Source organism: Lepus europaeus, chromosome 4 (assembly GCF_033115175.1).
Source record: "Lepus europaeus isolate LE1 chromosome 4, mLepTim1.pri, whole genome shotgun sequence".
NCBI lineage: Eukaryota > Metazoa > Chordata > Mammalia > Lagomorpha > Leporidae > Lepus > Lepus europaeus.
The window spans coordinates 128845438-128869763 of NC_084830.1; the positions used below are offsets into that span (position 1 = coordinate 128845438).

At 42.9% G+C, this 24326-nt stretch overlaps 1 protein-coding gene across 2 annotated transcripts in view; it reads left to right on the top strand.

The window, feature by feature from the left end:
- GLRA1 (glycine receptor alpha 1) overlaps nucleotides 1-24326 on the top strand; it is a 96305-nt gene that overhangs the window by 71241 nt on the left and 738 nt on the right. For both annotated transcript variants that reach the window (XM_062189708.1, XM_062189709.1), the window contains exons 7-8: nucleotides 2031-2245; nucleotides 18077-18223. In XM_062189708.1, coding sequence (XP_062045692.1) covers nucleotides 2031-2245; nucleotides 18077-18223 — 362 coding nt within the window. The remainder of the gene's footprint in view (nucleotides 1-2030; nucleotides 2246-18076; nucleotides 18224-24326) is intronic.

The window sequence follows — 24326 nt, forward strand, 5'->3', positions numbered from 1 at the left end:
TTCTGTGAACAGAAACTGAAACCCCACTATGGCTCTGCTCTGTTCTAGTCCCAAGGCTCCATATATGGGGTGGGGACAACCAAGCTGCTCAGACTAACGCACAAGACAGTGAGAAAGAAAGAGACACCTGCCCATTTACTCACTGTGTCATGCTGTAAAGGCTCAGATGATCATGCGAAGAGAACAGAGACAATGCAGGAAAAAAAAAAAAAAGGCATTATACCCGAGACAGACCTTGCACAGAAAATGCCATGGAGGAGGAGGACTTCCTGGCCTGGTTGTGGCAGGAATGAGGATATTCCAGGCAAAACATTGTCAAGTTCAAACACTCAGAAGTGTGGAAGTGCAGACCACACTCAGAGGTGGGGATGGAGTACAGGGGGCAAAATTCATGTAGAAGAGAAATGGAGGCAGGATAGAAAGACAAGTTAGCCCTCAGCTGTGAAGGGCAGATGAAAGACTTTAATGGTGATGATGATGATGACAGCGATGGTAACAGCAAAATCCTGAGCATTTATTATGTGCAAGGACTGTGCTAAATTCTTCACAAGCAACACCTTATTCTAGTCTCACGATAACCATATGAGTAATGTTACTATTATTAATGTGGTATTATTATTACTATCACAGTCATTTCTAGGTATATTCAGGGTATCAGTTCCATACAGGCTATGGATACCAAAATGTGAGGATGCTTAAGTCCCTTACATAAAATAGTAAAATATTTGCATATGACCTACACACACCTTCCTGTATATTTTAAGTCATCTGTGCATTGCTTATAGTATTTAATATAACATAAGTGCTATGCAAATAACTGTCATATTGTATTGCTTAGGGAATAATGACAAGGAAAAAGTCTGCACATATTCAGTTCAGACAGCTTTTTTTTTTCCTTCTTAAAAATGTATTTATTTGGCCGGCGCCATGGCTTAACAGGCTAATCCTCCGCCTTGCGGCGCCGGCACACCAGGTTCTAGTCCCGGTTGGGGCGCCGGATTCTATCCCGGTTGCCCCTCTTCCAGGCCAGCTCTCTGCTATGGCCCGGGAAGGCAGTGGAGGATGGCCCAAGTGCTTGGGCCCTGCACCCGCATGCGAGACCAGGAGAAGCACCTGGCTCCTGCCTTCGGATCAGCGAGATGCGCCGGCCACAGCGGCCATTGGAGGGTGAACCAACGGCAAAAGGAAGACCTTTCTCTCTGTCTCTCTCTCTCACTATCCACTCTGCCTGTCAAAAAAAAGGAAAAAAATGTATTTATTTACTTATGTATTTGAGAATGAAAGAGACAAATAGACACATAGACAGCTCCCACCCGTTGGCTCACTTCCCTAATGCCCACAATAGCCAGGGTTGCAAGGGCAAATCTAGGAGCCAAGAATTCAATCCAGGTCTCCCACATGGGTGACAGAGACCCCACTGTTTGAGCCATCACCTACTGCCTCCCAGGGTCCACATTAGCAGGAAGCTAGAGAGCTGAGGACTGAAACCAGGCACAGCAAAAGTGGATACAGCTGCTATGGCCCGGGAAGGCAGTGGAGGATGGCCCAAGTCCTTGGGCCCTGCACCCGCATGGGAGACCAGGAGAAGCACCTGGCTCCAAGCTTCGGATCAGCACAATGCGCCAGCCGCAGCGGCCATTGGAGGGTGAACCAACAGCAAAAAGGAAGACCTTTCTCTCTGTTTCTCTCTCTCTCACTATCCACTCTGCCTGTCAAAAAAAAAAAAAAAAGTGGATACAGGCACCCCAGTCAGGTAATCCCGACACCAGCCTCCAATTTTTTTTTTTTAATACTTTCAATCAATGGTTGGTTGATTCCATGATGGAGAACTCAGGATCTGCAGGGTCAACTGTATGAGCACCAGTTTACTACCATAGATGAGGAAACTGAGATACAGAGCGGCCAGATGCTTGCCTAAGGACGCAGTTAGTGTGAAGCTGAACCGGGAAGCCAGCCTACACTGCCCTGACCCTAAAGCCGTTCCTCCTATCCCCCAAGCACCACGGTCTTCACATTGCTATCTCTTCCAGGTAAATTCACCTGCATTGAAGCCCGGTTCCACTTGGAGCGGCAGATGGGCTACTACTTGATCCAGATGTACATCCCCAGCCTGCTCATCGTCATCCTCTCGTGGATTTCCTTCTGGATCAACATGGATGCTGCGCCAGCCCGGGTTGGCCTGGGCATCACCACCGTGCTCACCATGACCACCCAGAGCTCTGGCTCCCGAGCATCCCTGCCCAAGGTAAGTCCTACTGCCCCAAGCACAGAACCCCTGAGCAGATGAGAGCACTCTTCTCCCCCACCCTGCCTGAAACCCGGTAGGGGGGAGGGCCTAAAGAATCAGTAACAATGTATTTATCTACTATACTGGGCAGGATCCAGTGTTCTGATCAGCCAGCCTTCCACTAGCCACAACATTCCACTCTATGCAAGTTACCAACACCACACTGTATCCATTCACTCCCAATCGGTATTGGTCACATAGTGTGCTTAATTTACCCTTTTTCATAAAAAAAATTATTTATTTGTATGTATCTCATAAATACAACATTAGGAACATAGTAATTCTTCCCACCATGCCCGCCCCATCCACCGTCCACTCATTTGGCCCAAGAAAGAAAAGAAAACAAAAAGAAGAAAAAAATGGAGTTAAAAAACTAAGAGAACTGTTCCTCAACATTCTAAACAAGGGCTGTTCTTTGTTTTTGCTTCTCAAAGGTGTTTTTGCTTTTTTTCCCCATTCTTCTTTTCCCTTTCTTACTTTTTGAAACTTAATTGTCTTTAAAGAAGAACCCAAGGATGATACATCTTTTGTGAGCTCTTAAACATGACTGTGACTTATGAGACATAATATCCTCCTTTGAATACACTAAAAGGAATTGATTCTTGAAAACAAGGTTTACTATTAGGTCTCATGGTAACACTCAACTTCACACTCGCCTCCATTCGCTTTCAGAGCTAAGTGCTCTGAAAACACTTAGCTGTGTCCATACCACCATTCATGTTAGGGATCTCCAAGAGCACCACCACATTCAGAGACTTGAAGGATGAAACCAACTCAGCGTACAGTTGTTCTCACAGCTAAGATTTACTACAGTGACATACAAAGGATATGAAACTGTGATAACAGGCAGAGACGGGAAGAATCTCTCCCTCCCATGAGCAGTGTCACAGAACCCACTCCTATCCCAGCAACAAAACCACTGAAACATGTGTGATATTCCTGCCCAGAGAGGCTCATGGCAGACCCAGCATCCAAAGTTTTAATTGGGAGCTAATCACATAGGCACCTCTGCCTAGTATGTACCATACTCCCAGATTCCCAAGAGGAAAGCAGGTGTGGACCATAAGAAAATTGTTTGCACAAGCCGTCTAGGCACAGTGAGCCTCCCTTCTCAGTGAGGAAAACGGGGAACACTGCCATAATACAAGTTCCCAGATGTCAGCCAAGGGCCAAGCTTGCAAGAAGGCCCTTCTTATCATGGCAGCCTCATGTTCCTTGTGCGGACACACTTCAGTCTGGTCCTTACATTTCTAATGTCAAACACTATATTCACTGTCAACCCTTGAGCCATATTTTGCCTCCTTCACTACTAACAGTAGACACAGCACTCTGCTCCACTCACTGTTAATGTCAGATACACAGCACCCTGGTCCATGCACTTCTGACACCAGACAAGGATTCTACTTGATTCATTACCAACACCAGACACTGTTCCTCCTCTAGTCGCCCTTACAATAAATGTAATGTTCTGTTCTTTTCACTGTTAACACTAGATCTCACATTCTGCTTAACTCACTTTGAACACTAGGCATGATGTTCCACTTCATTTACTATGAATTCCAAACACTAACGGCTTCTCCATTCACCCTAAGTGGAGGTACAACATTCTGTTCCGTTCACCACTAATGCTCACATCATTCTGTTTTTCTCTCCTTTAATGCTAGGTACTGCATTCTAGTACTTTCACAATTATAGGGTGAGCCACTCTTCTCTATTCACCTACCAATAGCCATAACACTCTGCTCCACTCTGAATGCCAGACTCCAGACCCTACTTCCTTCAGCTTATCCTAACCACAACATCCTGCACCATTTCCAATTAATGCTTCACTTAATATTCTGTTTTAATATGGAAAAAGTTTAAATAAAATATAATAGCCCCACATACCTCACCTAGATTCACCAGCTGTTATTTTGTTATATTTATTTTCTCCTTAAATATGTATGTAGGTGGATACAATGCTGAATAATTTGAAGGTTATACAGACATCATTGACAAGGCATCTCAAGATAATTAAGTGGGATCACAATTACATCATATCTAAAAACATTAGTATTTTAATAAGTACTATTGAATTAGTTGTCAAAAAGATGTAAATGGTATATGGGATCCATTCAAAATCTCAGTTCACACTGCATATAGTTGCACTTCCTTGCCTCTTTAAATCTAGCATAATCTTCCTGACATTTTTCATTTTTCATGACAATAACCATTCTACTACATTTTAATGTGAGACAAGACATTATTTCCTTGCCATCAGAAGTAGACACAACACATTCCTCCATTCAGCCTTACAATGAAACAACATATTCTTTTTTTTTTTCTTTTTTTTTTCTTTTTTTTTTTTTTTTTGACAGGCAGAGTGGACAGTGAGAGAGAGAGATAGGTCTTCCTTTATCCGTTGGTTCACCCTCCAATGGCTGCCACAGCCAGCACACTGCGGCTGGCACACCATGCTGATCCAAAGGCAGGTGCCAGGTGCTTCTCCTGGTCTCGCATGGGGTGCAGGGCCCAAGCACTTGGGCCATCCTCCACTGTACTCCCGGGCCACAGCAGAGAGCTGGCCTGGAAGAGGGGCTACTGGGACAGAATCCAGCGCCCCAACTGGGACTAGAACCCAGTGTGCCAGCGCCGCAAGGCGGAGGATTAGCCTAATGAGCCGCGGCGCCAGAGACTATTAACACTTGACAGCACATTCTGCTTCCTTCGGCTTTAACAGCAAACATAATACTCTTCTTTCGTTTCCTTATGCTAGACTCAACATTCTGCTCACCCACTATTAATAAGTGATGGCTCTGTCTCCTGTACTTCTTATACTAGATTCAACACTACTCTATTTACACTAGACTCAATATGTGGCTGCATTTGTTACTAACACTTCACATTCTCTTGTCATCACTTTTTTTATTCATCCATTTTTAAAACATAAAATTCAGTGGCGTTTAGTGTATTCACAAAATTGTACAGCCCTATCTGTACGACTATCTATTGATAGTGTCTAATTCCGAAACATTTTCACTGCCCCCAAAAGAAACGCTATCCTCATCAACAGTCACCCTTTATTCCCTTGTCCTACCAGCCTCTGACAGTCATGAACAAGACACTCACTATCTCTGTGGATTTGCTTATTCTGAATTTCTCATGTAAATGGAATCATATAACATGTCACCTTTTATGGTTGGCTTTTATCACTTAGCATAATGTTTTCAAGGTTCATCCACTGGTACCTCATGCCTTTTATGGTTGAGTATTATTCCATTGTAGAAAACATCATATAGTGTTTATCCATTCAGCAGTTGATAGACATTTGGGCTGCTGAACTGTTTTTTCAATTATAAAGAATGCTACCGTGAACATCTATGCACAAGCTTTGGTGTGGAAATGTTTTCAGTTTTCATAGGTATTTATGTTGGAGTGAAATTTGGGGTGGGGTTATATTTTAACTATATGCTTAACTTTTTGAGGAATTGCCAAACTATTCCAAAGGGGCTGAGCTGCACCATTTTAGGATGCCATCAAAGTTTCAATTTCCCTGCATCCTCACAAATACTTGTTATTATCTGTCTTTTTTATTATCGCCACTTTAAGGGATGTAAAGTGGTATCTTGTGGGCTATATTTGCAATTTTCTAATGAATAATAATGTTTATCATCTCATGTGTTTATTGGTCATTTCTACATATTCTTTTTTTCCAAAGAAACCTTTTACTTAATGAGTACAGATTTCATAAGTACAACATTAGGAATATAGTGATTCCTTCCACCATACCCACCCCCTCACCTCCATTCCCACCCCACCTTCTCCTTCTCCCTATTCCAGTCCCATTCTCCATTAAGATTCATTTTAAAGTAACTTTACACACAGAAGACCAACTCTATACTAAGATTTCAACAATTTTCACATACACACACACAAACAAAATATAAAAAACCATTTGAGAACAAGTTTTACAGTTAATTCTCATAGTACAACTCATTGAGGATGGAGGTTTGGCACAGGGAGTAAGTACACAGTGACTCTTGTTGTTAATTCAACAATCAACATTCTTATGTTTGATGTCAGTGATCTTCTAAGACTCTTGACATGAGCTGCCAAGGCTATAGAAGCCTTTTGAGTCCACAAACTCTGTCAGTATGTAGACAAGGCCATAAGCAAAGTGGAAATTCTTTCCTCCCTTCAGAGAAAAGTACATCCTCCTTTGATGGCCTCTTCTTTCTACTGGGGTCTGACTCACAGAGATCCTTCATGTAGAACATTTGTTTTTTTGCCACAGTGTCTTAAATTTCCATGCCTCAAGTGCTCTCATGGCCTTTTCAGCCAGACTAGAATGCCTCAAGGGCTGAGTCTGAGGTCAGAGTGCTATTTAGAGTAATTGTCATTCTATGAGTCTGCTGTGTGGACTGCTTCCCGTGTTGGAACATTCTCTCCTTTTTAATTCTATCTATTGTTATTACCAGACACTTGATCTTATTTATATGATTCCTTTTTTACTTAATCCTATCTATATGAGCAATTTAACACTTAATATGATCACTTTAACCCTTAAGGTAGCATTTTTACCACCCAGCTTAATGGGATTTGGAGTCTCATGGCAAGTTTTTAGCTGTACTCTTAGAATTAAGTCCATAGGGGCCGGTGCCATAGCTCAATAGGCTAATCCTCCGCCTGTGGCACCGGCACACTGGGTTCTAGTCCTGGTCGGGGTGCCAGATTCTGTCCCGGTTGCCCCTCTTCCAGGCCAGCTATCTACTGTGGCCAGGGAGTGCAGTGGAGGATGGCCCAAGTGCTTGGGCCCTGCACCCCATGGGAGACCAGGATAAGCACCTGGCTCCTGCCATCGGATCAGCATGGTGCGCTGGCCACAGCACGCCGGCTGCAGCGGCCATTGGAGGGTGAACCAAAGGCAAAGGAACTTTTCTCTCTGTCTCTCTCTCTCACTGTCCACTCTGCCTGTCAAAAAAAAAAAAAAAAAAAGAATTAAGTCCATAGGAATGTATGCAGAACTATACAGCTTTACAGTTATAAATTTCCTCCTCCCTCTCTTATCCCCACCCTCATTTTTGACTAGGATCTATTTTCAATTGACTTTACACACATATGATTAATTCTATGTTAAGAGATGAACCAATGGTATTAAGAAGGAAAAAAAAAAAAAAAAAACCTGTTCCTCAACAGTCGAGACAAGGGCTGTTCAAGTCATTGCTTCTCAAAGTGTCAATTTCATCTCTACAGGTTTCCTTTTAGATGCTGTGTTAGTTATCACAGATCATGGAGAACATACGGTTTTTGTCCCTTTGGAACTGGTTTATTTCACTAAGTATGATGTTTTCCAGATTCATCCATTTTGTTGCAAATGACAAATTTCGTTTTCTTTACTGCCATGTCTATTTTTTTTTAAATTTTTTTTATTTCATAAATGTGAATTTACAAAGTGCAACTTTTGTATTATTGTGGCTCCCCCTCCCCCAACCTCCCTCCCTCCCGTGGCCCTTCCCTCTCCCTCCCCCTCTCCCATCCCACCCTTTATCGAGTTTCATTTTCAATTACCTTCATATACTGAAGATCAACTTAGTATATACTAAGCAAGGATTTCAACAGGCTGCACTCACACAACCGCACAAGGTATTGTTCGACTAGTAGTGTTTTTAAGTTTCATAGTAAAACACATTAAGGACAGAGATCCTACGTGGGGAGCATGTATCCAGTGACTCCCGTTGTTGATTTAACAATTGGCACTCTTATTTATGACGTCAGCAATCACCCAAGACTCTTGCTATGAACTGTCTAGGCTATGGAAGCCCCTTGAGTTCACCGACTCTGAACTTGTTTAGTCAAGGCCGTATCACAGTGGAGGTTCCTTCCTCCCTTCAGAGAAAGGCGCCTCTCTCCTTGATGGCCTGTTCCTTCTGCTGGGGTCTTGTTCACCAGGATCTTTCATTTAGATTGTTTTTTGCCACCGTGTCATCTGCCATGTCTATTACAAAGAGTACATATCCCATAATTTCTTTGTCCAGTCTTCAGTTGATGAGCATTTAGGATGATTCCATGTTTTAGCTATTGTGAATTGAGCTGTAATGAACATGGGAGTGCAGATAACTCTTTTATTTATTGATTTCATTCCCTTTTGGTAAATTCCCAGGCATGGGATGGCTGGGTCGTATGATAGGACAATATTCAGCTTTCTAAGGTATCTCCAAACTGTCTTCCATAGTAGCTTTACCTGTTTACAGTCCCATCAACAGTGGATTAGGGTACTTTTTTCCCCACATCCTCACCAGCATTTGTTGTTTGCTGATTTCTGTATGAAAACCATTTTAACTTGGGTGAAGTGAAACCTCATTCTGATTTTGATTTGCATTTCCCTGATGGCTAGTGATCCTGAGCATTTTTTCATGTGTCTGTTGGCTATTTGGACTTCCTCTTTTGAAAAATATCTGTTTAAGTCCTTTGCCCATTTCTTAACTGGGTTGTTTGTTTTGTTGTTTGGGAGTTTTTTGATCTCTTTATATATTCTGGTTATTAAACCTTTATCAGTTGCATAGTTTGCAAATAATTTCTCCCAATCTGTCGTTTGCCTCTTCACTTTCCTGTTTCTTTTCAGTACAGAAGCTTCTCAATTTGATGTAACCCCATCTGTTAATTTTGGCTTTTATTGCTTGTGCCTCTAGGGTCTTTTCCAGGAACTCTTTGCCTATGCCACAGTCTTGCAGGGTTTCCCCAATGCTCTCTAATAATTTGATGGTATCTGGTCATAGATTTAGGTCTTTATTTAATTTTGAATGGATTTTCATGTAAGGTGTAAGGTAGGGGTCCTGCTTCATGCTTCTGCATGTGGAAATCCAGCTTTCTCGGCACCATTTGTTGAAGAAACTGTCCTTGCTGCAGATATTGGTTTTAGCTCCTTGGTTGAATATAACATGGTTGTAGTTGCTTGGATGATTTCTGGTGTTTCTATTCTGTTCCATTGATCTATCTGTCTGTTTTTGTACCAGTACCAGGTTGTTTTGATTATAACTGCCTTGTGGTATGTCTTGAAATCTGGTATTGTGATGCCTCCAGCTTTGTTTTTGTTGTGTAAGATTGCTTTAGCTATTCGAGGTCTCCTGTGCTTCCATATGAATTTCAGCATCATCTTTTTCTAGATCTGAGAAGAATGTTTTTGGTATTTTGATTGGTATTGCATTGAATCTATAAATTGCTTTTGGAAGAATGGACATTTTGATACTGATTCTTCCAATCCATGAACATGGAAGATTTTTCCATTTTTTGTATCTTCTGCTATTTCTTTCTTTAATGTTTTGTAATTCTCATTTTAGAGATCTTTGACATCCTTGGTTAAATTTATTCCAAGGTATTTTTTTTATAGCTACTGAGAATGAGATTGATCTTAGAAGTTCCTTCTCAGCCATGGTATTATCTGCGTATACAGAGGCTGTTGATTTTGTGTATTGACTTTATATCCTGCTACTTTACCAAACTCTTCTATGAGTTCCAATAGTCTCTTGGTGGAGTCTTTTGGATCCCCTATATATAGAATCATATCATCTACAAGTAGGGATAGTTTGACTTCCTCTTTCCCAACTTGAATCCCTTTTATTCCTTTTTCTTGCCTAATGGCTTTGGCTAAAACTTCTAGGACTATATTGAATAGCAATGTTGAGAGTGGAAATCCTTTTCTGGTTCCAGATTTCAGTGGGGATGCTTCAATTTTTTTCATTCAATAACACAACAGCCATAGGCTGTCATAAATTGCCTTGATTGTGTTGAGGAATGTTCCTTCTATGCCCAATTTGCTTAGAGTTTTTATCATGAAATGGTGTTGTAATTTATCAAATGCTTTCTCTGCATCTATTGAGATAATCATGTTTTTTGTTCTTTAGTTTCTAAATGTGATGTATCACATTGATTGATTTGTGAATGTTGAACCATACTTGCATACCAGAGATAAATCCCACTTGGCCCAGGTGAATGATCTTTCTGATGTGTTCTTGGATTTGATTGGCCAGAATTTTGTTGAGTTTCGCATCTATGTTCATCAGGGAAATTGGTCTGTAGTACTCTTTCCCTGTTGATCTTTTCTGAGTTTGGGAATTAAGGTGATGCTGGCTTCATAGAAAGAATTTGGGAGGATTCTTTCCCTTTCAATTGTTTTTGAATAACATACAAATTCTTTTTCTTTTTAATTGATTTGACAGGTAGAGTTATAGAAAGTGAGAGAGACAGAGAGAAAGGTCTTCCTTCCATTGGTTCACTGCCCAAATGGCCATTATGGCCAGCGCTGTGCTGATCCGAAGCCAGGAGCCAGGTGCTTCCTCCTGGTCTCCCATGCAGGTACAAGGGCCCAAGCACCTGGGCCATCCTCCACTGCCCTCCCAGGCCACATCAGAGAGCTGCACTGGAAGAGGAACAACCAGGGCTAGAACCCGGTACCCATATGGGATGCCAGTGCTGCAGGCAGAGGATTAACCAAGTGATCCATGGCACCGGCCCTAATGACTTATATAAATTCTTTAAAGAAATGTCTACTCAAACCATTTTCATGTTTTAAGTGACTATTTCTAATATTATTGTTGAGATTTTCTTATTATTGTTCTCTTATATGGTTGAGATTCTTCACCTTTCCCTCTTAATAACTTTTTAAAAACTATGTTTTCTGATATCAGTAGTTACCTGTAGATCTGTTCTGGCTACTCTTTGCATGGTATATCTTTTTCCACTTTTTAATTTTTACCCTATCTGTACCTTTTAATCAATTTTGTATATCAGAGACAGCATATAGTTGGATCTTATTTTTTAATTCAGTCTGATGATTTCTGGCTTTCATTGGGTTGTTTAGTCTATTACCATGTAACTTAATTAGTCTGAAAAAAATTGATTTGGTATAATTTACATCTACCTCTTTGTTATTTGTTTTCCATATGTCTTGTCTTTTTTGTACCTCGGTTCCATTACTACCTTCTTTTGTGTTAAATATATTTATCCTGTGTGTTATTTTAAGTCCCTAGTCTTTCTTATACTAGGAATTTTTTAGTTACTTTCTTAATGCTTGCCCTGGGGATTCCATTTTAACACCCTACTTTAGAACAATGTAATTTGGAATAATACCAGCTTAATTACAATAATGTCTATTCTACCTAGGCTTCAATAACACCACCACACTTGTGATTTAAACATTTATTCCTACAACTCTGGCAGCTGGAAGATCAAGGTGCCAGCTTTTTCAGTTTGTGAGGGCTCTCTTCCTGGCTTGCAAACGACTCCTTCACGCTGTGTCTTCACATGGTGGAGAGCAGCCTCTGTTATCTCTTCTTTCCTAACTCCTCTCAGATTAAAGATTCACCCCTGTGACCTCAAGTAAGCTTTATCACCTCCTTATATGCCTGTCTCCAAATTCAGTCATGTCTGGATTTAGGGCTTCAGCATATGAGTTTTGGAGGAACACAATCATTCCATAGTAAATGGTACACAAAAAAGCTTTGTTCCTACATAGTCCCATTCCCTCTTCCCTTCTTTGCACTGTCACTGTTATACAAACTACACCATTAGTCATTATACATCCATAAACACATATCTGTAATTACTGCTTTATGCAGTTGTCTTTTAAATAAGAGAAAAAAATGAGTTGTAAACAAAAAAGATAAATTTATATTGTCTTATATTTTGACCTATGCAATTACCTTTACGGATACTTTGTTTCTTCAGGCAGACTTGATTTATTGCCTAGCATCCTCCCATTGCAACCAGAAGACTCCTTTTAGTATTTTTTTATAGGGCATATCTACAAGTGGAAGAATGTTTCAGTTTTTGTTTATCTGGGAATGTCTTAACAGGATGATTTTACTTGATATAAAATTCTTGACAAAAGTTAATCTTTTTCTTTCACTACTTTGAAATGCCATCCCACTGCCTCATGAGCTCCGTGGTTTATAATGAGAATTCAGTTGTTAATCTTACCCATGATCCCTTGAACAAAATGAGTCATTTCACTCTTAACAGCTTTTCAGATGCCATCTTGGTCTTGTTTTCTGAGAATTTGATTGTGATCTATCTAGGTGTGGATCCACTTTGGGTTTATCTTACTTGGATTTCAATGAGCCTCTTAGATTTGTAGGTTAATATTTTTCATCAAATTTGAGTGGTTTTTCAGTTGTTATTTCAGTCTCTTCTTTCCACCTCCTTTAGGGACTCCTGTTAAACATATGTTGGTGTAGTTGATGATTTCCCACGGGTTTCTGAGGCTGTATTTCTTTTTCTTCATTCTGGTCCTAAAATCATATAAGATCAAATTTGCTGATTCTTCTTCAAATTCCCTGATTGTCTCTGCCCACTTAAATCTGCTGTTGATCTCTTCTAGAAAAATTTTCATTTGAGTTACCTTACTTTCAACTTCAAAATTTCTACTTAGTCCTTTTCTATAATTTATGTTTCTTTATAAATATGCTCTATTTGATAAAACATTGTTCTCAGATTTTACTTTCATTGTTTAAACATGGTTTCCTCTAGTTCTCTGAACATGTTTTTAAAAATGAATTTGAAGTGTTGGTCTGTTAGTTCCAACATCTGGTCTTCCTCAGGGATAACTTCTTTTTTTTAAAAGATTTATTTATTTATTTGAAAGTCAGAGTTACACAGAGAGAGAAGGAGAGGCAGAGAGAGAGAGAGAGAGAGATCGATCTTCCATCCACAGGTTCACTCCCAATTGGCTGCAATGGCTGCAACTGTGCTGATCCGAAGCTAGGAGCCAGGAGCCTCTTCCAGGTCTCCCATGCAGGTGCAGGGGCCCAACGACTTGGGATCTTCTACTGCTTTCCCAGGCCATAGCAGAGAGTGGATCAGAACTGGAGCACCTGGGACTCGAACTAGTGCCCATATGGGATGCCGGCACTGCAGGTGACGGCTTTACTTGCTTCGCCACAGCATGGGCCCCCATGGATAACTTCTTTTGATTCCTCTTCCCCATGTATGAGGGGTGTTTTTCTTGTTTCTTCACATGTTTTATAGTTTGTTGCTGAAATTGGACATTTTATACAACATAGTTGGGCAATCTTGGCAATCAGGTTCTTCCCTCCTAAGGATTGGTTATTCCTGTGATTCTTCAGTAACTTTGCTGAACTAGTTCTATCAAGTCTGTATTCTTTGTTGTGTAGGACCACCAAAGTCTCCGCACAGTTAATTTGATTGTCAGGTAAAAATCAGGCAGAATTCCTGTCTCTGGAAACAGCTATAAATCTCCTAGCCTTCGCTGAGGGAATCTGTGTGTGTGTGTGTTTAGATAGACCTTCAACACACAGCGAAGGAGTTTACAGCCTCACCTTAGTCTTCACATCCTGCTCGCCCAAAGCATCAGGTTTAGCCAAAGGGGACCCTAAGCATGGGTATAAATTCCTAAGACTCTCAGAGCTCTTCAGAGCCCTCTGTGGGCATCTCATTATCCTACCCAGATTTTCCTTTTTTGCCCCAACTGCCTTAGGCAGCAATTGCTGCTGATGGTTTCTCCAAATTCCTAGTGATCACAATAGGCCATCTCCAAGTCAAGTCAAGTCAAGATAGCCTTATGAGTGGTCTTCCAGTGAATCACAAGGCAAGTCAAATGATGACTGTCTGCTGGGATTGGGCACTTGAAGACACTCAGCTTTGTTCTGTCCCTTCCAGTGGCTGCCAGGCAGCTGGTTTTCTTTTCTTTTCTTTTCTTTTCTTTTCTTTTTTTTAATCATCATTTATTTATTTGAGAGGTAGAATTACAGACACTGAGAGGCAGAGGCAGAGAGGATGGTCTTCCATCCACTGGTTCACTCCCCAAATTGCTGCAAGGGCCAGAGCTGTGCCAATCTGAAGCCAGGAGCCTCTTCAAGGTCTCTCACACAGGTGCAAGGGCCCAAGGACTTGGGCCATCCTCCACTGCTTTCCCAGGCCATAGCAGAGAGCTGGACTGGAAGTGGAGCAGCCGAGACTAGAACCAGTGCCCATATGGGATGCCGGCGCCGCAGGCAAACGATTAACCTACTACGCCACGGCATCTGCCCCTGAGCTGTTGATCTTTAAGGCTGCCATGGAGCTGGGAAGGTTAGGGTGGGATTAAGGCAAGTTAAAACGCCACAAAGCCCCAAGGAAAGTGAAAATATGTGTACATAGAAACTTCACACAAATGTTCATAGCAGCATTATCATAACAGTCAAAAGGTAGAAATGGGAGCTGGCATTGTGGTGTAACAGGTTAAGCCGTCTCCATCTCTCCCTCCCTGCAACTCTGCCTTTCAAGGCAGAGACAGAAGGAGAGATAGAGAGAGGCTGTCCACATGCTGTTTCACTCTCCAAATCGCCAGAGTTGGGCCAGGCCAAACCAGGAGCCAGAAGCTTCTTCCAGGTCTCTCAGACAGGTGCAGGCTGCTTTCCCAGGCACACTAGCAGGGAGCTGGATTGGAATTGGAGCAGCCAGGATTCAAACAGGCACCCATATGGGATGCTGGCACCACAGAAAGTGGCTTTACCTGCTACACCACAGCACTGGCCCCAATTAAATAAATCTTTTTAAAAAATAACAAAAAGGTAGAAATGACATAAAATTCCATTTGCCTAAGCAAAATGTTTCATACCCATACAATGAAATATTATTCAGCCATAAAAAGGAATGACATACTCCCATTTTCCTAAAATGAACACACATTCCTATTACTAAAAATAATAATAAAAGTTTGATGGCAATAAAAGAAAAAAGGGGATAAAATATTAATATATGCTACCATATTGGTGAACCTTGAAAACATGTTAAGTAAAAGAAGCCAATCATAAAAGGCTACATATTGTCTTATCCTACTCACATAAAATGTTAAGAATTAGGAAAACTGTAGAAATATAAAGTGTGTTAGTTGTCCCTTAGTATTGAGGTAATAGGGAAATGATAGCTAAAAAGTAGCAAGTTTCTTTGTGAAGTAATAAAAATGTTTGAAAATTTTCTCTGTTGATAGTTGCACATATCTGTAAATATTCTAAAATTCATTTAATTGTATACTTTAGATGTGTAAAGTGAGTAATATATACATTACCTTCCAGCAAAACTGTTGAAACAGTACCACAAAGCTGTTCTCACTGAGTCAGCTGTTATTTTTTAATAAATGCTCCTGAGATTCCTATAAGCCTTCAGTAATTGGCATATTTCTGAAAAAGTGGACCCTGCCCATTTTTTACAGTGTTCTCACTGATTGTGTGGAGAAGAGAATTTTTGGACATTCTTGGACTGTCATTTTCACTGACGTCCTCCATTCAACTTTTTAATTTTTTTTTTTTAATCTTTTTTTTTTTTTTTTTGACAGGCAGAGTGGACAGTGAGAGAGAGACAGAGAGAAAGGGCTTCCTTTTGCCGTTGGTTCACCCTCCAATGGCCGCCGCGGTAGGCGCGCTGCAGCCGGCGCACCGCGCTGATCCAATGGCAGGAGCCAGGTGCTACTCCTGGTCTCCCATGGGGTGCAGGGCCCAAGGACTTGGGCCATCCTCCACTGCACTCCCTAGCCACAGCAGAGAGCTGGCCTGGAAGAGGGGCAACCAGGACAGGATCGGTGCCCCGACCAGGACTAGAACCCGGTGTGCCGGCGCCGCAAGGCAGATGATTAGCCTAGTGAGCCGTGGCGCCGGCCTCAACTTTTTAATTTTTTAAAAAAATTATTCAAAAGTAAGAAAGAGAAAGACAGAGATTTTCCTGCCCACTGGTTCATTCCCCAAATGGCCATAACAGCTCAGACTGGGTCAGGCCAAAGCCAGGAGCCCAGAACTCAAGCCAGGTCTCCCAGGTGAGTACAGGGACCCAAGTACTTGAGCCACTGTCTGCTGCCTCCCAAAGTGCTCGTTAGCAGGGAGCAGAAGCAGAGATGGGACTCAACACAGACCCTCCAGTGTGCCATGTGGGTGTCCCAAGGCGTGTCCTAACTGTTGCACCCAAATACCCACCCCACCTCCATTCACTTTCAGCTTTTCTTGCCACTCTTCCCAACTAAAGAAACCATTTTTTTAAGGAATACAGACTTTATGCATTTCGTAAGTAGGAGCTTTAGGAATATAGTGATTCTTCACACCACACCTGCCCTGGACCCACCCTCCCACCCCTCCTCCTCCCTCTCCCATTCCCAGTCCCATTCTCCACGAATACCCATTTTTGATTAACTTTATACACATAAGACCAACTCTATACTAAGTAAAGAGTTCAACAATTCACATTGAAAAAAAAAAGACAAAAAATAAAACAAAAACTGTTCTTCAATAGTCGAAACAAGGGCTATTCAAAGTGAATTCATCTTTAATTTCACCTTTTTTTAAACTTAATTAACTTTAAAGAAGCACTCAAGAATGATACGTCTTTTGTGAAAACTTAGACATAATATAATACAACTCTTTGAGGACAGAGGTCCTGCATGGGAAGTTAGTACACAGTGACTATTGTTAATTTAGCAATTAACACTCACATGTATGATGTCAGTGATAGCCCGAGGCTCTTGACATGAGCTGCCTAGGCTATGGAAGCCTTTTGAATCCACAAACTTGGTCAGTGTTTAGACAGGGCCATAAGCAAAGTAGAAATTCTCTCCTCCCTTCAGAGAAAAGTACTTCCTTCTTTGATGACCACTTCTTTCCACTGGAGTCTCACCCACTGATGTCCTTCGTGTAGGACATTTTTTGCCAGTGTCTTGGCTTTCCATGCCTGAAATGCTCTCATGGGCTTTTCAGCCAGACCAGAATGCTTTAAGGCCTGATTCTAAAGTCAGAGTGCTACTTAAAGCAATGGTCATTCTATGATTCTGCTGTGTGGACTGCATACCATATTGGAGTACTCCCACTTTTTTAATTCTATCTATTTTTATTACCATGCCCTTAATCCTATTCAAATGATTACTTTTACATTTAAGATGGTATTTTTATCACCCAGCTTAAGGGGATTTGAGGTCCCATGTTCCTGCCACCCCTAAACACAACATATTGTTCCAATAAATGAAAATGCTAGGTCCACTGTCCTCCTGTCTTTTATATTCTGATAGGTCCTGTATTCTCTTTTCTTCAATATTCTGTCCAGTCTATTTGATGCCTTTCTTTGCTGCTCTCTGTACTCTCCTTCCTAATATTCCAGCTGAGGAGCAGACAGCAATGGGTGATGGGGGAACTACTTAAGAGCAGAAAACATGGCCATGCTTAATATATCCCTCATCCGTGGGAGACACACCCAAGACCTGCAGTGGAAACTAAAACCATGCATAGCACTGCATACTGCATGTACTAAGGTTTTGTTCCCCTGTACATACCATTTCACAGCTTTCTCATTCTTATTATTGATCGTAGCAACCTCAGTATATGATTTTTTTTCTTTTCCATATTAAGTCTAGAAGTTCCAATTTTTCACGAAAGGAAGGTGGCTTCTGTTTGGCGTATCCAAATTGCCCCATCTCACTGCTTCTATGCTTTCAGTCCAAGATTCAGTAAAATAAGAGTTACTTGAACACCACAGTCAGTTTGTCAATCCAGGCAAGAGGACTATTAAGTGATTAGTGGGTGGATAGTATATATGACATAAAGACTCATCAAAGATGATTCATGTCCCAGGCAGGATGGAGCAAGATGGCACAGAATTTCCTTGCACTACCAGACAGCATGTAATCAGAAACATACGCACTGTTTGTCTCTGTACTTTTCCAGCTAATACTTCACTGTAATTAACTGCAGATCACTGAAATCGTTGGAAGAATGGGACTACTGTATTCACTCTCCTCTGCTCCTGCTTCCCTTTGTTTCCCCCCAATCCCCACTCCAGGTGTCCTATGTGAAAGCCATTGACATTTGGATGGCAGTCTGCCTGCTCTTCGTGTTCTCAGCCCTGCTAGAATATGCCGCTGTCAACTTTGTGTCTCGGCAACACAAAGAGCTGCTCCGATTCAGGAGGAAGCGGAGACATCACAAGGTAGGCTTTTAGGTCGCTGTCTGTGGAGGGACAGTAGTGGTATATGGATGAGTTCCAAGTAGTCTTGTGACACTGGTTTCACAGACCATCCTTCTCAGTGGGTAAAGAAGGTGAGGAATTGGAATTAGATTCTTAGAAGTCTTAGCTTTCCATCCAACAAATAGTTGGATGTCATCTTCTAACCATAACTCTACCAGTTACATCTCCCAGCAACTAATGGAGCAAATGCTAATGGGGTCAAGGTATTAACTAGCTACAAACCCCAAAGACAACAAGCTGGGAGATGTGTATTGATCGTTACTGCCAGGTTGCATTATTGCAATGGACTTGGTTCCACAGGGAACTATACCACAAAATGTGGGAAGTTAAAGTTGAATGGCCATGTTCCAGGCCTTTGCATTCTGCCTCCAAGAAAGAGGCAACAAGCCAGTTCACCACCATCGCCCATCTACTGCAGCCTGGGTTCTCTCACCTTTTAGGGGATTGAACACAAAAGCAGCTGGCAGGCCAGGAGTGAAAAGTTGTCAACATCTGTTAACTCGGAAGTTGTGCGCCAACCAAAAAAAAAACTGTGGGGGGGGGGGGGGAGGGTGCACAGCCAGTTGGAGCAAACTGCTCCATACTTAGTCCATAGCTACTTCCCTAGGGAACCTTTCTCCCAGGGATCAGAGAACCTGCTTTCCTCTCCAGCCTCATCTTCACATCCCCTTCTCCCCTGCTCTCCCACACCAACCACACCAGCTGTTTCCTCAGTTCCTGAAACATACATGCAGGGGGCGCTCTTTCCTGGCCTGAGACTATATCATCCCAGAGGAAATGGCTTCTTTCTAATTTACACAAACAGGCTGTGTGTTCTAGCAAAGGCTACATTCCAATGGAAGTGGGTTAATCTCCTTCTAAATATTTACCTTGATTTTTAATTATATACCCAATAATGTGATTGTTTAATGCTCACCTCTTCTACTATATTATAAGCTCCTTTTGGGCAAAGAGCATGTCTATTTTTGCTCATTGCTATATCCCTGGTGCCTAACACAGTGCCTGATATACAGTGAACATACACTAGACATTTAATCAACAAGTGAACAAATGTATTAACAAACTAATGATTTAAGAGGAGGATTTTCAGTCCAAGAGCCTTCCCTTAATTGTTTCTAGTGACAGGCTAGGGCAACCAAGGACCTATGTACTATGACCTGTCAGGCCACACCGCAGACTTGTGACATACCAAGCTCCAGAGTGGCCTACGCAAATAACTGTCTACACAGCTATGACAAAGGACTCCGACTCCTGAGCTTCCTTCTGTGTGTGACTTGAAGCTAACTTCCCTCTGGGCTCGGCCTCTCCATCTGTAATGGGACTAAGTGAGCATTAGGAGGGACCGTGGTGAGGACTCAATCAAGAGGCACCAAAGTAGCTTTACCTTTTCTTCCTGCCACACAAGTGCCAAGGACTAAAGTGATTACATATACACAGATTTCCATCACTACGTTTCTTAAACGTCCAGGGGTCTGATTCACTTAGCTTCTGGCAGTAGGGAGGTGGTAAACATTTCAAGATGTTATGGGAGTTACCACATCACCATTGTGCTCCATCTGCATCAGCGAGTCAGGTGGGATCTCTTAAAAGACCCCCCTCTGAGTCCTTCCGCACTGTCCATGGCCTGTCTAGCCTCTGCTTCTTAAAAAAAGAAAATCTGAGACTGATCAAGTATAGTAATCTCTGAGATTTATGTTTCTTTTTCTTTTATTTCCCATAGACTATTTGCTTTTTACAGCTCCCACTGCTAAAGACATTTGTTGGAAACACTTATTTGGGAAGACTATGTCCAAAATATTCACCTAAGCATCAGGTTTTGCACTCTGTGCTATACAAATCCAGAAGGTGTTATTTGCATAGACTAAAACGTGAATGCAGCCCTGTGCAGATGTGTAGTGTGGTAAACCTATGCTGCTTCCAAAGGCTGCCACCAGCCCTCCCAGGTGTCAGCTTTATATCCTAGAAACAAAAACTCTCTCTTGCCAGGTAACGTGTGCATAAGGCCATTAAGCATATTTGATCAAATTCTTTCAGTTCCTTCCTGGATGAGATCTGAGATCATCCTATCCCCTCCTCTCATGCAACTAATGATAGGAAGGCAGAGCAAGTCACCAGGATCCCAAGGTACTGACAGCACACACAGAGGAGGTACTCAGGGACTTGAGTACTTCTTCCAAAACATGACTGATACACCATGCCCTTATCTGTTAAGCAGTGGGTCTACCCTGAACCGGATAAAAACAGTCCTACATCTATTAGATAGTAAGAAGTTAGGTTCAGGGGCTGGCTATGTGGCTCAGTGGGTTAAGCTGCTGCCTGCAACACTGGCATCACATATAGGAATACTGGTTCCAGTCATGTCTGCTCTACTTCTGATCCAGCTCCCTGACAATGCACCTGGAGAAGCAGAAGATGGCCCAAGTGCTTGGGCCCCTGCAACCACCCACATAGGAGACCTGGATGGAGTTTCAGACTCTTAGCTTCGGCCTGGCTCTGCTCTAGCCATTGCAGCCATTTGGGGAGTGAATCTGGATGGAAGACCTTTCTCTTGTGCTTTCTCTATGCTTTTCAAATAAAATTAATATTTTTTAAAAAAGGAACTAATGTGTAGTCCAAGGCAGAGATCAAAAACTAGTAGCCAGAAAGCCAAATTTGGAATGCCAACATCTTTAAGGTGGCCTCTGGCCACATGGGATACACATTCCCAAATGGCTCTGGTGCACTGGTGCTGCCTTTAGGTAGGCTGAACACACTCCCCAGTGTACCAGTCTCTTCCAGCCAGATATTATTTATCCCTAGCTCACCTTGTCACTCCCATTTCTCCTTGTGTGAATGAGTTAACAGGAGCGCACTCATCAAGGCTCTGGGCTTCATCCAAATGTCAGAAACCACAAGTGTGTGGAGTCAGCTCACCATGAAGAAGAGCGCCCTCTGGAGTCAGCCACTGTGGCTGTGGCAACACACAACAGCATAGGCTGCAGAAACTTTTATTTTTTTTAAGATTTATTTATTTATTTATTTGAAAGGCAGAGGCAGAGGGAGAGAGAGAGGTCTTCCATCTGCTGGTTCATTCCCCAGATGGCCACAACAGCCGGAGCTGAGACAATACAAAATCAGGAGCCAGAAGCTTCTTCTGGGTCTCCCATGTGGGTGCAGGGGCCCAAGCATTTGGGCCATAGTCCACAGCTTTTCCAGGGCCCATTAGCAGAGAGCTGGGTTGGAGCAGCCGGGACTTTAACTGGCACCCTTATGGGACGTTGGCACTGCAGGCAGCGGCTTTACCCGCTACACCACAGCTCTGGCCACAGAAACCTCTCTTTAGCAGGCCGCTTGCAGAGGGGAACTGAAACCCTAAATGAGGAGTGGAAAGGAACTAGCCAAAATGCCTGTGATCTTGGCCCAGCTTCCCAAATCCCACGATCTCCCCATGTTACCTCATTTGTTGGGCAGAAGGCATCCGGTCCTTGAGTTCCCTGTGAGTCCCAGAAACCTCCCGGGGTTCAAGAAGACACATCAGATTTCTTCCATGCCGTTCCCAGGCAGCTCCAGATGCAATTGGGCATGTGGTTACTGCCACCTGCTGGTTGTCATAGGAATAGCAAGTCTTTTTCCAGTCTGCTTGGAAATTTTTTTTTCCCAAGTACAATGTAAGATTGATGGGTCCTGCCGTTCATGCCTCTAAAACTTCCACTGCCATGTTTAACAGATGAGGAAGACAGAGAGTAATTCACCCAAATCTGCATAGACTAAATTTTCTGCTTCTCCCTGTAACTTGGGCCAACTAAAATAAATAAATAAGTTTTCAAGCCCCACAATCCCCTTAAAGCCAGATTTATATTAAAATGTAAACAGCCTTCCAGGTACTGGGTCCAGGAATTTGGCTGGCTTCCCCCACCCCTCCTCTTGGCCTTGGCATAAACACTACTATTTTTTTTTTAAAGAGAGATTTATTTTATCTATTTGAAAGGCAGAGTTACAGAGACAGGTAAAGAGAGCAAGTGAGCTTCCAACTGCTAGTTCACTACCCACATGGCCACATCAGCTAGGGGTAGGCCAGGCCAAAGCCAGGAGCCAGAGCTTCTTCCGGTTCTTCCATATGGGTACAGGGGCCCAAGCACCTGGGCCATTCTCCACTTTCCCCAGTGCATTAGCAGGGAGCTAGGTCAGAGGTGGAGCAGCTGGGACTTGAACCAGCTCCCATATGGACTGTGGTTTAACTGTCTAAGCCACAATGCTGGCCCCTAAACACTATTCTCGCCTCATTGATAGGCAAATAGTTATTAAGCATCTATCTCCCATGCTTTGTCTGCAGTGAGGATGTTGGTCATATTGATTGACTTGCCAAAGATTTCTCGAGCATTTATGAGCATTTATCATATGTCTCAAAACTTCCTTGTGTTAGGAATACAACCCATTTAAACAAACCAAAAAAGGGGAGGGAGAGGAGGCTGCTGAAGATATACAAGTAAATATTTACCGATTCAACAAATATTTACTGAGTTTTAAGCATATGTACCAGGAACTACTTTCATATGCTCAGTGTTAAGGGGGCAGCGAACATGATAGATTTTCCCTCTACTTTCTTGGAGCTTGTAGTCTAACGGGAGAGACATTAATCAAAGAATCATAACACAGTGTGATAATAGCCTTTAAAAATCATCTTACAGCACACACAGCAGGGGCAGCCAGCCTACCCTTGGGAGCACATTGAAGGCTTCTGAGTTAAGAATAAGAGAGAGGGGCCGGCACCGTGGCTCACTTGGTTAATCCTCCACCTGCGGCGCCAGCATTCCATTTGGGCGCCGGGTTCTAGTCCCGGTTGCTCCTCTTCCAGTCCAGCTCTCTGTTGTGGCCCAGGAGGGCAGTGGAAGATGGTCTGGGTGCTTGGGCCCCTCTACCCATGTGGGAGACCAGAAGGAAATACCTGGCTCCTGGCTCCTGGCTCCTGGCTTTGGATCGGCACAGCGCCAGCCGTGGCGGCCATTGGAGGAGTGAACCAACGGAAGGAAGACCTTTCTCTCTCTCTCTCTCTCTCTCTCTCTCTCTCTCACTCACTGTCTCTATCTCAATGTCTATAACTCTACCTGTCAAATAAAAAAAAAGAATTAGGTAGAATAGAAGCAGCTGGAGTTGGGAGTATGTACCCAACAGGGAGAACAACTTGAACAGAAGCCCAAAAAGAAGGGCAAGACACTTGCAAAGATATGGGAAAATCGCAGGTGACCGAAACACAGAAGGACAGAGAGAATGGCATAAGGCAAGGCTGGAGAGGTGGACAGGGGGGTCATCAAAGGCCTTGTTTACCATGTGAAGGATCGTAATGATCCTAGAGTCTACCGCAGCCGACTGAAGGGTTCTCAGCAGAAGATAAGCAGTGACTTCCGTGTCAGCACACGGCAGATGGGCTCTGAGGCAGTAGGAGGTTAGACTGGAGGTTACCACAAGTGCAAATGGCGGCCACCCTGGGGCAGACCAGCGGGGATGGAGAGGCGTGGGTGGGTCCCATCCTGAGTGCCTTGTTCTGCACAGCAAGAAGCAGAAGATAGGGATCCTCTCCTAAAAGCTTTTATGATCTAGCAGGGTGACATGAGTTGATAAAATGCCCCCAGAGCCACAGACTGAATCCAACACTGAATGAAATGCTTGACACAGTACCACCTCAGAGCTCTAAAGGAGAGACAGCAAAGCTGGGCACGATGGGAGCATCCAACTGTGCCTCCGTGGTTTAGACCATGCCCTGGGAAACACGTAAGCCAAAAAGACAAGTGAGCGTGAGGCAGGGAGTGTGAGGACACACAAGAGAAATATGGAAAGATGCAGGCAGGGGTGCAGAGCCCATGGTGGCGAGAGAGGAGGGACCGGGAAAGGTAAGTTGGATGCAAGCAGGGAAGGTCACTGAATGATGGCTCGTCGTTAAAATCAAAGGGATGTGGAAACCTGGAGACGGCAAAGATCTGCCTTCCCTGGCTTGGGAAATGAAGGGGAGGCCTGAGCTCCTGCCCCTGCCTGGGTCATCACGGGGTGGGCAAGTGGGTAAGGAAGCAACAGAGGCAAAGCAGGGGAT